We start from the raw sequence: 13,190 nt of genomic DNA, 5'->3' as shown, positions 1-13,190 counted from the left end.
TCATTTACCCTGTTTGCCTCAGTTTCCTCATCTGTATAAAATGAGCTAGAGAAGGAAATGGCAAACCACTCCAGTAACTTTGTCAGGAAAGGATCATGACTGAATAACAACAAAGGAGAACCCTGCAGTAACCATGGCTGTGCTGCAATGTGGGGGGAGCCCCGACTCTTGAGGTCTTCAGGAAGGGGCCAAACGCTCATGAGTTTGAGGTGCTCCTTAGCCAGGAGTGGGAGCCCGTGGTTCCCAAGGGGTTCTAAGGTCCTGAGCATTCTGAACTGAGGAAGGCTGGCTAATGTCTCCCAGGAGGAGGCTTGGCAGAATGTGGAGCTTCCCAAAGAGGAAGAACTGAATCTAAGCTCTCCTTTGAGAGAGGCCCTGGGGAATTCCACCACTGCACAGTCCCTGCGTGGTTTGACCCGAGGTAACAGGGCCAGAGATTGCTAGTTGGAAGAGAACTGTGAGGTCATTGACTCCAGCCCTCTCGTTTTGCAAATGAGAATATTGAGATCCCAGAAAGTGAAGTGAGGGGCCCAGGATCATCGGGCTAGCTAGTGTCCCAATTAGGATTTGAATCCTGGTCTTTAAGTAAATATTTCTCTTTGTCCTTTCTCTCTGCTCTCCTCCCCTCCCCCCCTCCCCTCCCCTCCCCTCCCCTCCCCCCTCCCCCCTCTCCTCCCTCCCCTCCCCTCTCCTCCCCTCCCCTCCCCCTCTCCTCCCCTCCCCTCCCCCTCTCCTCCCCTCCCCTCCCCCTCCCCTCCCCTCCCCTCTCCTCCCCTCCCCTCCCCTCTCCTCCTCTCCCCTCCCCCTCCCCTCCCCTCCCCCTCCCCTCCCTCCTCCCCTCCCCTCCCCTCCCCTCCCCCTCCCCACCCCCTCCCCTCCCCTCCCCTCCCCTCTCCTCCCCTCCCCTCCCCCCTCTCCTCCCCTCCCCCTCCCCTCCCCTCCCCGACTAGACAGGAGGCCTCTCCCCTCCACCTGCCCCAGAGACAGAACTCTCTAGGCCTGGCCAGGAATGAGCTGTGACCTGGGCCCCCCAGACGGGGAACTTAGCCGGGGTTGCTCTGCACTCCTCCCCTCTGCTTAGCTTCCCCATTTCTCCCCCAGGAGGGGTTGGGGAAGGAAATAAGGTTTAGCAGCAATCTGGGGGAGAGAACAGCGGGACACAAGAGACCAGAGAGGTACAGGGAGAGCCAACAAGGGGCATGGAAGACATTGGTACTGAGAGCTGTGAAAATGGAGCTGCAGAGGAATGGAAGGGGAGAGAAGAAGGCAAGGGAGAAGAGAAAGGAGGGGAGAAGGGGAGAGAAGGGGAGAGGAGAAGGGACAGGAGAGGAGATTCATGGGGGTCATGAATGGGAGGAATGAACTTGGAAGGGAAGACAGGAGGGGACGTAGAGCATGGGGGTGCTGGAAAGGGGGAGCAGTGTGGGTCATTCATTCTCCCTAGGACTTGGGAAAAATATCCCTTGGCTTGTTTCCAGGAGTTGTCCTTTCTTTTGAGGTTGGGGAGTTGTTCAGAGGCTTAGAAGAGGATGGAAAAGGATGTAGAGAGGTTTGGTGGGATGTGGAGAATGCTTGAGTCTTAAAGGGAGGGGGAGACTCTCTCAGAACTAGGCAATGGTCCTAGAGCTTGGTGTTTGTTCAGGGGTACTGGGGGGGCTATAGCCCCAGATTCCGTATTACATGGGGCTTCTTGGAAAGGCCCAGATAGATAGCGTCTCTAGGATCAACTGAGTGACTTTGAGCTTCTGCTTGGGGTCCTGGTTCTAACCTTCTCTTCCTCCCCACCCCCCCCCCCCGCCCCCAAACATCTTATGTGTGATTAGGTTAGCACTATCACGTCCCTGCTTTTAAACTGGACTGCCTGGGTAAGGAAGGTGTGGCTGGTGAGAAGGGGTGGATAAAACAGCAGCCTTGTGCCTAGCCCCCAGGCTATGGTGGTAAGCAGGTTTGGGGATTGGGGCCAGGCCAGTTTGGGCAGTGGCCTGTCTTTAGCCAAAAACCCTATTGAGATAAGTTGAGTCTCTGAGATCCCTTCTGAGAGTGTAAACGGAAATTCTTGGTGATGCCCTCGGCTCTTATCTCAGCTACAAAGCTGGGAAAGGTTGAGACCTCTACTTCCCCAAACTGGACAATGGTGGAACTAAGCAGTTCATGAACAAGTCTCCTGGGAAGAAAGCTGGTCTGTGGTGTCCTTCTCTGAGGGGCAGCTAAGGGCCATGGGGCTGCCCCTGGACTGACTAGTCAAGAGTGCAGGTGACCGTCCCCCCCTTGAGCCAGGTGGCCCGATCCTTCATCTGAGCCCTACTCAGCTTTAGACTGAAGTCTTGTGGCCTCTTCCCCAGCCCCCACAGCTTCACCCCAATCTCCCCTCTTCAGGGGCTCCTCCTGCATGCTCAGCCCATCTGATTGAAGACCTGGTGAGCTTCCCTTGGCCTCTGTGGTCTCCACATTACCCAAAAACCTTGGGCCTTCAGACTGAATAAGCAAACATATGGAAGCACTTTGCAAACCTTAAAACACTCTATAAATATTAGTTATTATTATTGATGTTGTTGTTGTTATCCCGGGGCTCTTGAATGGAAAAAATCTGGGGGCTTTAGTTAGTCAGTAAAACTGGGAGAGATCCTTGGAGATTTGTGTTTTGTTTGGGTGAGGCGACAGTCCGTCAGCTCAGAAGCATGGGAGTTGTAAGAACATCTGACTGGAGTAGTTGGGGAGAAGCCTTTGTGCAGGCTTGGGGAGGGAGGAGGTGACCCTGGAAGAGGCCTTTGGGCCCAAGAGCTCTGGGATTTGGTACAGTGGGGAGGGTTGGATCCAGATAGGACGGACGGTACAGACTATTGGGCAGAATTAGAATTTTTTTTTTAGGTTTTTGCAAGGCAAATGGGGTTAAGTGGCTTGCCCAAGGCCACACGGCTAGGTAATTATTAAGTGTCTGAGGTCGGATTTGAATCCAGGTACTCCTGACTCCAGGGCTGGTGCTCTATCCACTGTGCCACCTAGCCGCCTCCTCAGAATTAGAATTTTGTAGGGATAAAAGTGGAATCTTAAACTTGGCTTTTCATAGCAGTTTATCTGAAAAAAAGGGGGGGGTCTTTGGGAAGAAGCAAGTTTATTAGGTCAGCAACATGGACAGCCAGAAAGAGTGCTGCCAGCTTGGCATAGATTTGCATCCTGGAAGATCTGAGTTCAAATTCCTTCTCTTTGTGATTATGAAGCCTCTTTTTGCTCATCTGTAACTTGGAGGTAATAGCACCTGTGGGAGCTGCCTCATAAGTTTGTCTTGTGGCCTAGGTGATATTTGTGAAGACTCTTGCAAACCTTGACACACTACAGAAATGTCAGTGGTTCTTTGTATTAATAATCAAGCCCATACCATCTTAGGCTTCATTAAAAGAGGCATAGTGAGCCTGGCCCTGCCTGTGGGGAATAGAGGTTTTCCTGCCTGACCTCCCAGCCGGCTAGGAGTTGTTGCTAAGGAGAAGGTAACAAGTTAGGAAAAATGGCAGTATGGAACTAACTCATGATGCTGCTGTTATGTGGGGAAAGGGAGAGAAAACAGTCTTTTGGTTTTTTTTTTTAATCCTCCTCCCCTCCATGGGTTGGACGGGACAGGAGTTTGCTTCAGCCAGTCTCAGAGCACTTGGTGCCCCACTGCTGGGACCTCCAGATCACAACTGGAGTACAGTTCTTGATGCTGCCCATGACAAAAGGCAACTAGGTGGAAGAGAGTCATCAAGCTCAAAATACTGGGGGGGGGGGGGGGGGGGAGTGGCTGGAAGTTGCAAAAAGGGAAATTTAGATTTGATTTCCTAATAGTTCCACTAGGTAGGGGATGGGGCACTTTGTTAGGTGGTAGGTTTCCCCTCATTAGGGGTCTGCAGATGAATTATAGAAGGCATTCCTATATGGGAGAGGTTGCCCTAGAAGGCCTCTGGGGTCCTTCCATTTCTGGGATTCTGGGACTTCCTTCTGGGTCTGGACCAGCTGAGCCCTGCTGCTGAAAGAAGAGGCCACAATTTGTATAGCCTCGTAAATAGCTACTGGCCAGGGTCCATTGAAACATAGCGCCTCAGTGATGAGCACATAGTGAGAGCTTAGTAAGACTTCCTTCTTCCCTTCCTCCCTTCCTCCCTTCCTCCCTTCCTTTCTTCCTTCCTCCCTTCCTTCCTCCCTTCCTTCCTCCCTTCCTTTCCTTCCTCCCTCCCTCCCTTCCTCCCTTCCTTCCTTCCTTCCTCCCTCCCTCCCTTCCTCCCTTCCTTTTCCTCCCTCCCTCCTTCCCCTCTCTCTCTCTCTCTCTCTCTCTCTCTCTCTCTCTCTCTCTCTCTCTCTCTCTCTCTCTCCCTTTTTTCTCTCTTTTCTGTTTCTTTGTTTCTTCCTACCCCTCCCTCCATTTGCTTTCCTCCTTCAGTTCTTCTAGTTTGGCAGACTGGTGAAACCATTTGCTGGACTGGTAGGTTTTATGTTCTCTTTTGTAAATCTTGACTGCTGGGGTCAGCCCTGCTCGGGGCTTTGGAACAGTTACAAGTCATTTTAATAACATGAGTCTGTTACGGGAAAATGTTTGCTCAGCCTTGCTCAGACGCTGGGGATTCTACTGTACTTGGGTGTTTGGGAATCACTTAATCCAACCCCAGTTCTTTCTTGACCCCTCCTTGACTCATTAGTTTACAGAGACTTTTTATTGTTCCAACTGCAGTTTAATTAACTGTGACTAAAATTCCCCATCTTTATTTTTTTTCTTCTAAAAGACATTTCCTAAATTCATTGTGGTTTTTCATGATAACAACAATAAGTCGATTCCCTGATGCAGGAGAATTTTGGCTTTGGAAATTGTGAAATCCCCAGGAACATGGAGATGGATTTTCATCTTATACCTGAGATCCATTGATTTGAAAGTTCATCTTTTCTTACTTTGGAGGGTTCCTCCTGGCATTTTCCCTTTACTTCAAACCCATGCCCTCATCAATTGTCTTCTTTTTTATTGCTAACAAAAACGGATCTAAACAAACAAAAAAAAACCAAGTCTAGTCTTCTCCCCCACCCCATTCTATGCAAAAGTCAGAGCACATCTGCCTTGTATTTTTGAGGGATCTGATTTTCTTACTTGACTCACCAGCTAGGAGTTGGATGCTAAGCAGAAGTCATGTTAGGATATCAAGTCAGGAAACATAACAACATGGAGTTATGGAGCCTCAGACTTGCTGCTAAACAGTGAGAAAGGAAGAAAAGAACTAGTCTTTTGGTTCTTTTGTTCTGCTCCCCTCCTGGTGACTCCCAGGGTCCCCAACTCTGGATGCGATGGTTATCTGTCTTTTCTTCTTCCAGTCTCATAGTCCTTGTCACTCCCTTTATACATTTATATTTCAATTTGTATTTTGTTTATCTCTGTCCTTATCTTTTTTTCCTTCTAGGGCAAGGACTTCAGCTTATTTATCTTTCAGTGGCCTAGCTTCCTTGCCTGTTCGAGGCACATTACAGATGTTTGTGAAGTAAATGAATGAATTGGTGGCTGTTTCCCTTGCTGGCTACTGTCAGGAAGTATGTGCCTCAAGTTGGAAACAATGACCCAGGGAATCTTAAGAGAGGAGGATCCTCCTTCCTCAGCTTTCTTCAAGGTTCACTTCTCCTGGGAAAAGGTTTTTTTCGCTTCTCTTGGATTTATTTAGTTTTGGATTCTTTCAGTAGAATTTTAGTTCCTCGGTAATGGATTTTAAAATTTTATTCTTTTGCCTTTCCACCCCCAAGACTCATAACCTTTCATGTTGAGTTGATTTCAGTTGGTTGAAGGAAGGAGGTCAAGACGGCAGCACAGAAAAGATCAGAGGAGGTTTGGTAGCTCCACTCCCAAATACGTGACCTCTTCAAAGTTGTTTCACTAGGTTTGTGGATTTGATGATTTGAGAGGAAGGGTAGCTGGTTTATGCAAAGGCCAGGGTTAGCGTGTAAAGATTAAGAAATAATTGGGTGTCTGGATAGATAGATGGATGGACAGATATATATGATCCGATGTACTCCAGCACTGTGTATAGGTGCAGAGTAGGTGGCTAATTAATGTTTGTAGATTAGATGGATGATTACACTAATGGATAGATAATGGATTGAAGCTGTGGTTTCTCCCCTTCTCTCCCCTTCTCTCCCCTTCTCTCCCCTCCTCTCCCCTCCTCCCCATCTATCTGGATAGCATTGTAAAAAAGCAGAGATATCACCTTGCTGACCAAGATTTGTGTAGTCAAAACTGTTTTCCAATAGTAATGTATGATTGTGAGAGTTGGATTGTAAGTAAAGCTGAGCACTGAAGAATCAACATTTTGACTTGGGGTGCTAGAGAAGACTTTTGGGAGACTCTTGGATAGCAAGTAGATCAAGTCAGACAGTATTTGAAGATGTTAACTCAGATTGTTCATTGGAAGGTGAATACCAAATACCAAAACTGAAGCTTAAGTATTTTGGTTGCATAATGAGAAGACTGGACTCATTGGAAAAGAGCCTGATGTTGACAAAGATTGAAGGCAAAGAAAATGAGACGACAGATGATGAGATGGATAGATAGTGTCCTGAAAGCAATGAATATGATCCTGGACAGAAGCTGGGAGACAGGGGAGGAAAGAAGGGCCTGGTGGGCCTGAGGTCCCAGAGAGTCCGACACAACTAAACAACAGCAACAGTAATGGATTGAAAGGGAAGAGGAGTAGGAGGATGGTTTCCACAGTAGTTGGGGAGTAGGGTGACTTTAGGAAGCATTCATCTTTGGCAATCAACCTACCTCACCTTGGAAGGAGAGTTGCCTTAAGGAAATTAAGGTATGCTTCTTTTTCGTCCTTCCATCCATGGCTCTTAAGAGGGAGGCCAATCCCAGAGCTAAAATTCCTCTCACTTGATCTATCTCAGGAGCTCTGATTCCTTGATTGGTACATTGGTCTGCATGGAGAATTGATTGGATTGTCAGCCTGAGAAGCAAGTCATTCCAAGAATAAAGTCATCCTTGTCTTGAGCACTTCGAAAAAACGTGGTATGGCAAGAGTCCTGATTTGGAGTCAAAAGAACTGGATTTGATTCAGAATTCTCTTTCCTACATGTATATTCTTGGACATGCTACTATTCCCTGGACCTCAGTTTTCTCAGCTGCAAACTCATAGGACTAATTGACTGTAGCGGGCCTCTTCTTTCTCTAAATCTTCTGATCCTTGGGCATTGCAGGCATTTAATAAATGTTAAAGTTCAGAGAACTGGCCCTTTACTACTTCTTGGCCAGGGTCAGTTCACCTCAGTAGGCACTGAGATACTTTGTCCAAGGATCAGAGAATTAACATACCCTCAGCTAGAGGGATCATCAATGGCTTGAACCTCTGGAAAGTCCAGTGGTCTAGCATCATGAGAATTTGTCTAGCCTATGTTCTGCCTTAAGCTTGGGTCATGTGACTCACAGACTTTATCTGATCTTTTAAAATAGTTGATACTTATTTTTACATCATCTTCCTTTTTGAATATATGCTTTTCCACTCATCAATTCATCCCTTGTAATGAAAATTTCAAAAGAAAAAACACTTCAGTCACCTAAACAACAGCCATCAAACAACACATGTGTATGTCAGTGGTTCCTGGCTTTGTGAAGAAAGGAAAAAGGTACACTTTCTATCTCATCTCTAGAGCCAGGTTTGGCTACTATAATTATATAGTATTCAGCTTTTTTTCTTCCCATTTACTCTATAATATTTATTATGAATATTTTTTCCTTGATCTGCTTACATCACTGCACTTTTTTTGTAAGCCTTCCCATGATTCTCTGAATTTTTTTTTAACAACACTGAATTTCATTACATTCATGTGCCATGGTTTTCTTAACCATTATCCAATCTAAAGATACATAATTTGCTTCTACTTCTTTCCTAAAATCTACTTATCAACCAACCAGCACCTCTTAAATATGTCACACCCTATCCTAGGCCCTGGTGATACAAATGCGACAAATGAAATAATTCCTCCCTTCAAGGAGCTTCCAGTTCAACAGGAGAGATAACTAGTATATCTATCAGTAAATACAGAACACATCTAAAGAGAATAAATACAAAGTGAATAAATGCAAAGTGGTGAGGGAGAATGAGCATCAGCAATAAAAGCTCCATGTGGCACTTGGGCTGAATGTTGAAGGAAAGCCTTGATCCTGGGAATATGGAGTGGGGGACACTTGAGACATGGGAGACAATCACTTCAAAGACATGGAGATGGGAGCTGGGCTGTAGAGCATGGGGAGGGGGTGATGTGCACAATTTAGCTGTAAGTGTATGATAGTACAAGGTTATAACTGGTCTTAAATGACAGAAGAGTTTATTTTTGATCCTATAGACAATAGGAAACCATTTGTCTAGAGAGAAGATGCAAGAAATGATGGAACTTTAGGAAGGTGATTTGGATGTTCAGCTTATTGGATGTAAGATAAAGAAGATGACAGTAACAGAAAGGTGACCAGGAGAATAGAGGGGACCCCAATGGAAGCAGAGAAGTCAAAAGAAGGGTGGTACTTGGGGGTGAGGTAATTAATTTGGTTTTGAACACGTTGTGTTTGAAATGCTTGTGGAACAAGTCTTAGACAGTTGGGAGATGTAGGTGGTGAGAAAAGACCCAGAATAGACTCACTGTGCCCGTCTTCTTAAAATGCAGTGTTTCTCACTTGATCCACAATCTTGATGGCTCCCCGCTTTCTGCAGAGTCAAGTCTAGGCTCATCATGCTTCCATTCAGGCTCCTCTCTGATTCCCCTCAACTTGACTTTCCAATCTTTTCTTGCCCCTGTCACCCTGTCCCCAAACAGACCATACCCACCATTCTGTCTTAGAGGTGCTGTCTCCATCTGTAATTTTTTCCCCCATTTCAATTTTTGGTATTCTGGGATATTACCTAGTATTATTTTCTTTTTTTCTTATGTATTTGCTATTTATAGGTGACAGAGTGGACAGAATGCTAGGCTTAGAGTAGAGAGAATCTGGCTTAGTTAGTTGTGTGATCCTAGGAAAGTCATTTAACCTTTGTCTCAGTTTCTTCAACTGAAAAACGGGTATAATAACAGCACCTACTTTGCGGGGTTGTTGTGAAGATCATATTAGGTAGGATCTTCATCACAGTATCTAGTCTGTAAGTAGACATTTAAAAATTTTGGTCCCCTTCCTTTCCTATTCTCCTTCAAAGGGATTAACAGAGGATCCAGCTCCTGGGAAGTATACTTTAAATATTTTTAAAATGAGTGAATTGAATACCCATTGGGTTCTTGAAAAGAAATTAAGAGAAGTTGTGACTCTAGAAGTGATCAGATCAAAGCAGGGGTTTTTGTGATGTGCCCAGCAGAGGCAGGGGCTCAGAGGGGAGGTAGCAAGGGCCTCAGAAAGAGTTTGGCCACCCCTGTGATCCTGTGGTGTGTCCGTGTCGCCCTGGAGATGCCTTCTGTCCCCTCCATCATGGAGGAGGGCTGGTCACTCTGTCCATGGAGGCCTGTCTGCTCAGTGTGAGCAGAGACAAGAATTGCAACAAGAGACGTTTAGTTATTCTGGACAGTCTGTCTAGCGCTGGACTGGTTAACAGAGGGAGAACCACTGGAAATCTTTAAAAACAGGTTAAAGCGAAAAAGCAGATCTGGACTTCCCCTTCTCCCCCACCCCCACCTCCTCCATTCCCCAACAACAACAAAGGACAGAGCAGGATGGGAAGTTTTTACAGAGGTTTGAAAAATGTAGATTTGGGCTTGGCTTTTTTTTTTTTTATCTTTTAATTAAAAGAATTCAAACTCAGGATTAAAAAACCTCAAGGTTAAAGCTCCTTTTATCTTGGAGAGCTTGGATGAATAGAGGCAGGGGACAGAAAAGCTGATGGCTAAAGGCTCCTTAGGGGTTGAATTTTACCTCCTGATGCTTCCTAGCTTTGTGGACATGGCCCAGTCATTTCATTCCTCTGAGCCTCGGTTTACCCATTTGTAAACCAGGGATAGGCATATGCATAGTGCCAGTCTCCCAGGTGCTGTTGGGCAAACTTCACAGTGCTCTGGGGGCATCAGCCGCTCTGTGCTCCCACTGAGGACCTTGGAGGCAGGGGTCTAGTCCAGGGAAGACCTCGGAGGTGGGTGGTGGGCTTCCCAGAGCCTGCTCCCTTCCTGGCTGGGCAGAGGGGAAGGAGGGAGCTCAGGAGGCCTTGTCCTATGCCAGCATTTGGCATGGGGGTGGAGGGATGGGGACGGGGATGGGGAGGAGAAGGAGCCCGGCTTGTGGACGAGAGGGCCAAGATCTGGTTGGAGCCATCCAGCTGCAGGCAGCAGCGTGACTCACAGCTGAGGGGGCCTGAGGGGGGAGTGCACTTTATTTGGTTCACAGGAATCTCTTTTTCTTGTCTGTGCTTGTGTGTCCGTGTGTGTCCGTGTGTGTGTGTGTGTGTGTGTGCTTGTATCCCTCTTCCCTTCTTCCTGCCCTCTTCCCTTACCCCCTCCCCCCCCACCCTCATCCTCCTCTGCAGGAGATCTGCCCAAGGAGAATCCCTATGAGGATGTGGATTTAAAGGGCCGGCGGGCAGGACGAAAATCCCAGCAACTGTCGGAGAACTCCCTAGACTCTTTGCACAGGATGTGGACTCCCCAGGACAGGAAGTACAACAACCCACCCCCCCAGGTAAGGGCACCCCCTTTGCGGACAGCTTGGGGTCCTGCCCTCCATAGCATGGAGCGGGGCAAAGGCCGACTCTGGCCAGGATGCTGGCCCTTTAAAGGCCTCGTTGGCCCAGCCCCTTTGTCCTAACTCCCTCTTTGTGGGACCAGGGTCTGGTGCTACCTGGTGATGTGTGTTTGTGGGGGTCTCTGGGCCCAAGCCTGCTCCGAGCCTCTTTCCTGTGCCACATGGACTTGGGGTTTGGAGCCCATCCTAGAAGGGCTCTTCTGCCTTCTCTTCCTCCTTCCTGTGAAGGCTCCAATGTTGACATGACTGGGCTGTAAAACTTGTTTATTCCTCCTGCCCGTTGAGCCCTCCCTCCCCACCCCGCCTCTAAGTGGACATGCCTTTGGTCAGAGAGTTGGTATTCACCAGCTCTACCAGAAATGACCTCAGTTATGAATTTGGTGGGGGTGGGGGCAGTATGGAGGGCTTGGCAACAGCCAAGTATATGACATAGTATAGACTTGCTATTCTGAGTATTTAACATAGAAGAGCGGGAAGGGCAGGGAGAAGTCCAGGGTCCTAGGCCAGTTAAAGTCGCACCTGTGATACTTTACCACTTGGGGGGAGTGTTCCCTTTGTATGTCTGAGGATGGTGGGAGGGTAGGAAGAGGGAGAAAGTCGAGGGAAAGATGATGAGCAAAAGGAAGGGACATTTGGCAAAATAACCTTTTTTTATTTCATATGCATGGGTAGAAGAGAAGATGATTTGGAATATATTTAGTACAACAAATATGAAATAAACCTCATAAACTCAACACTTGTTAACTACCTGCTGAATACACTGAAGTCCTGATGCTTTCTTGTAGTGTGGCTGAGTCTGGTTTCTCCAGGCCTTTGCCAGCAGAAGTCAGGTTCTGGCAAGTCCTCCTGAGCTGCAGAGGTTTCTAAATAGAGTCCCGTAAGAAAACCTTAGGCCTGTTGTCTGAAGACTCCTGAGGTCAGAGGAGCCTTGTTACCAAACCAGCCAGAGGGTGTTGAAGACCATCTGTGAAGTAGCAGAAAATTTGAGACCTGAGTTAGTAGAGAAGACGCAGCAGGTCTTTGAAGGCTGCTGCATAGAGAACTGTGCTTTCTGCTGGGAGAAATGCAAGAGATAGAGAAGATTTGGTCCCTGCTCATAAGGAGCTTACCTGCAATACTGTTTCTCTCTCTCCTCAGGTTCTCTTGACCTTTTATGCCAATTTTTCAAAAAAAAAAAAAAGAAATGGGATCACTAAGCTATATAATAAGGATCCTTGCAGGTCACATGTTGACTTAGTTTTAAGATGTAATATTATTTATGTTTTATTTTTTATTTATTTTATTTATTTTCTTATTTCTTATTTATTTTCTTTAAATATTTCCTAATTACATATTGATCTGATTCCGGCCTCCTAAAACAATATATAATCTCAAAATCATCTCCCTTGGCTTTGAAATGATTTAAGTGATTGGTTTTTTTTTTCTGCAGATCTATTGCCTAATATCTTCTACTTAGGCTAATCTTCAAATCAGTTTTCATTCCTTGACCTACTGATTAAATGAAGGATATAAGAGAGGATCTGACTGGGCAGTGATGGGGGCTGAGCCAATATTTACCATATAAGAAAAAGACAATTCAGATTTTTGGGTACAGAGCACATTTCACCCAGAGTTCAATGAATGCCCTGAAACCTAAAGCAGCCTTGTATATAGAGGAAACCTAACTTAGATGAACTCTAGTTGATAGTTGAAAAAACTCTAGAGGGATCTTTTTCTTGTGCTGGGACTGATACAAAGATGAAGGATAAACATAACTAGTGTGAGCTCCCTGCATAGAGATCTTTAAGGGGAGAAGCAGAGGATGTAATAGAGGGCAATCCTGAGTGGGCACAGATTTCAACTACATCCTCTCTGAAGCTATATGACTACAGAGAGAGGTGCAAGGTAAGCTTAGACTGAGAGGATGGCAGCCTCTCACCTGCAGAATGGATGGGCTTGGGAGGAGGCCAGGGTGGGCACCTCCCTCCCCTGCCTCCCTCTTCTGAAGAAGTCTGAGATCCCTTCCCAGCTACAAAGCATAGGAGAAGCTTCCTACTTGTTCTCTGTCTGTCCGTCTGTCTCTCTCAAATCACTCAGGACACATTTATTGAGTACATATGTGTGTGAAGCACTACCTGGGATCTTTTAACTGTTGTTATTTGTACTAATAGTTATTTGTACTGTATCTCTTTCCCTTCCTTTATTATGTTTATTTTATTGCATTTTTTTAAAATTTTGAGTTTCAAATTCTCTCCCTTTGTCTGTTCTTTCCCCTCCCCATTTCCCTCCCCTTTTCTGGGGGGAGCATAGAGTTCTCTGAACTTTATCTTCCCCTGTTCTGTGGTCTCACTGGTTTATGTTCCTTCCATGAACCTTGGTCTGAGAGGCCACTTTTGTGTCCCAAGACCCTCTTGGCATACTAGTCCATTTTCTGACTGGAAGAGAAAGGAGGCAAGGAGAGTTTCACTGATGGAAGAGGGTCCTGGGCCCTTTGGGGACA

At 46.5% G+C, this 13,190-nt stretch overlaps 1 protein-coding gene across 10 annotated transcripts in view; it reads left to right on the top strand.

The window, feature by feature from the left end:
• DENND2B (DENN domain containing 2B) overlaps positions 1-13,190 on the top strand; it is a 239,703-nt gene that overhangs the window by 190,604 nt on the left and 35,909 nt on the right. For 9 of the 10 annotated variants that reach the window (XM_074230256.1, XM_074230257.1, XM_074230260.1 and 6 more), the window contains one exon: positions 10,497-10,648. In XM_074230256.1, the coding sequence (XP_074086357.1) occupies positions 10,497-10,648 (152 nt within the window). Of the gene's footprint in view, positions 1-1,152; positions 1,176-10,496; positions 10,649-13,190 lie in introns of those variants that run through there. The other variant, XM_074230264.1, reaches the window with a different exon arrangement.

The sequence above is a fragment of the Macrotis lagotis genome, chromosome 3 (genome assembly GCF_037893015.1).
Source record: "Macrotis lagotis isolate mMagLag1 chromosome 3, bilby.v1.9.chrom.fasta, whole genome shotgun sequence".
Taxonomy (NCBI): Eukaryota; Metazoa; Chordata; class Mammalia; order Peramelemorphia; family Peramelidae; genus Macrotis; species Macrotis lagotis.
The sequence above is the reverse complement of the archived record's forward strand: the minus strand, read 5'-3'. Positions and strand labels throughout refer to the sequence as shown.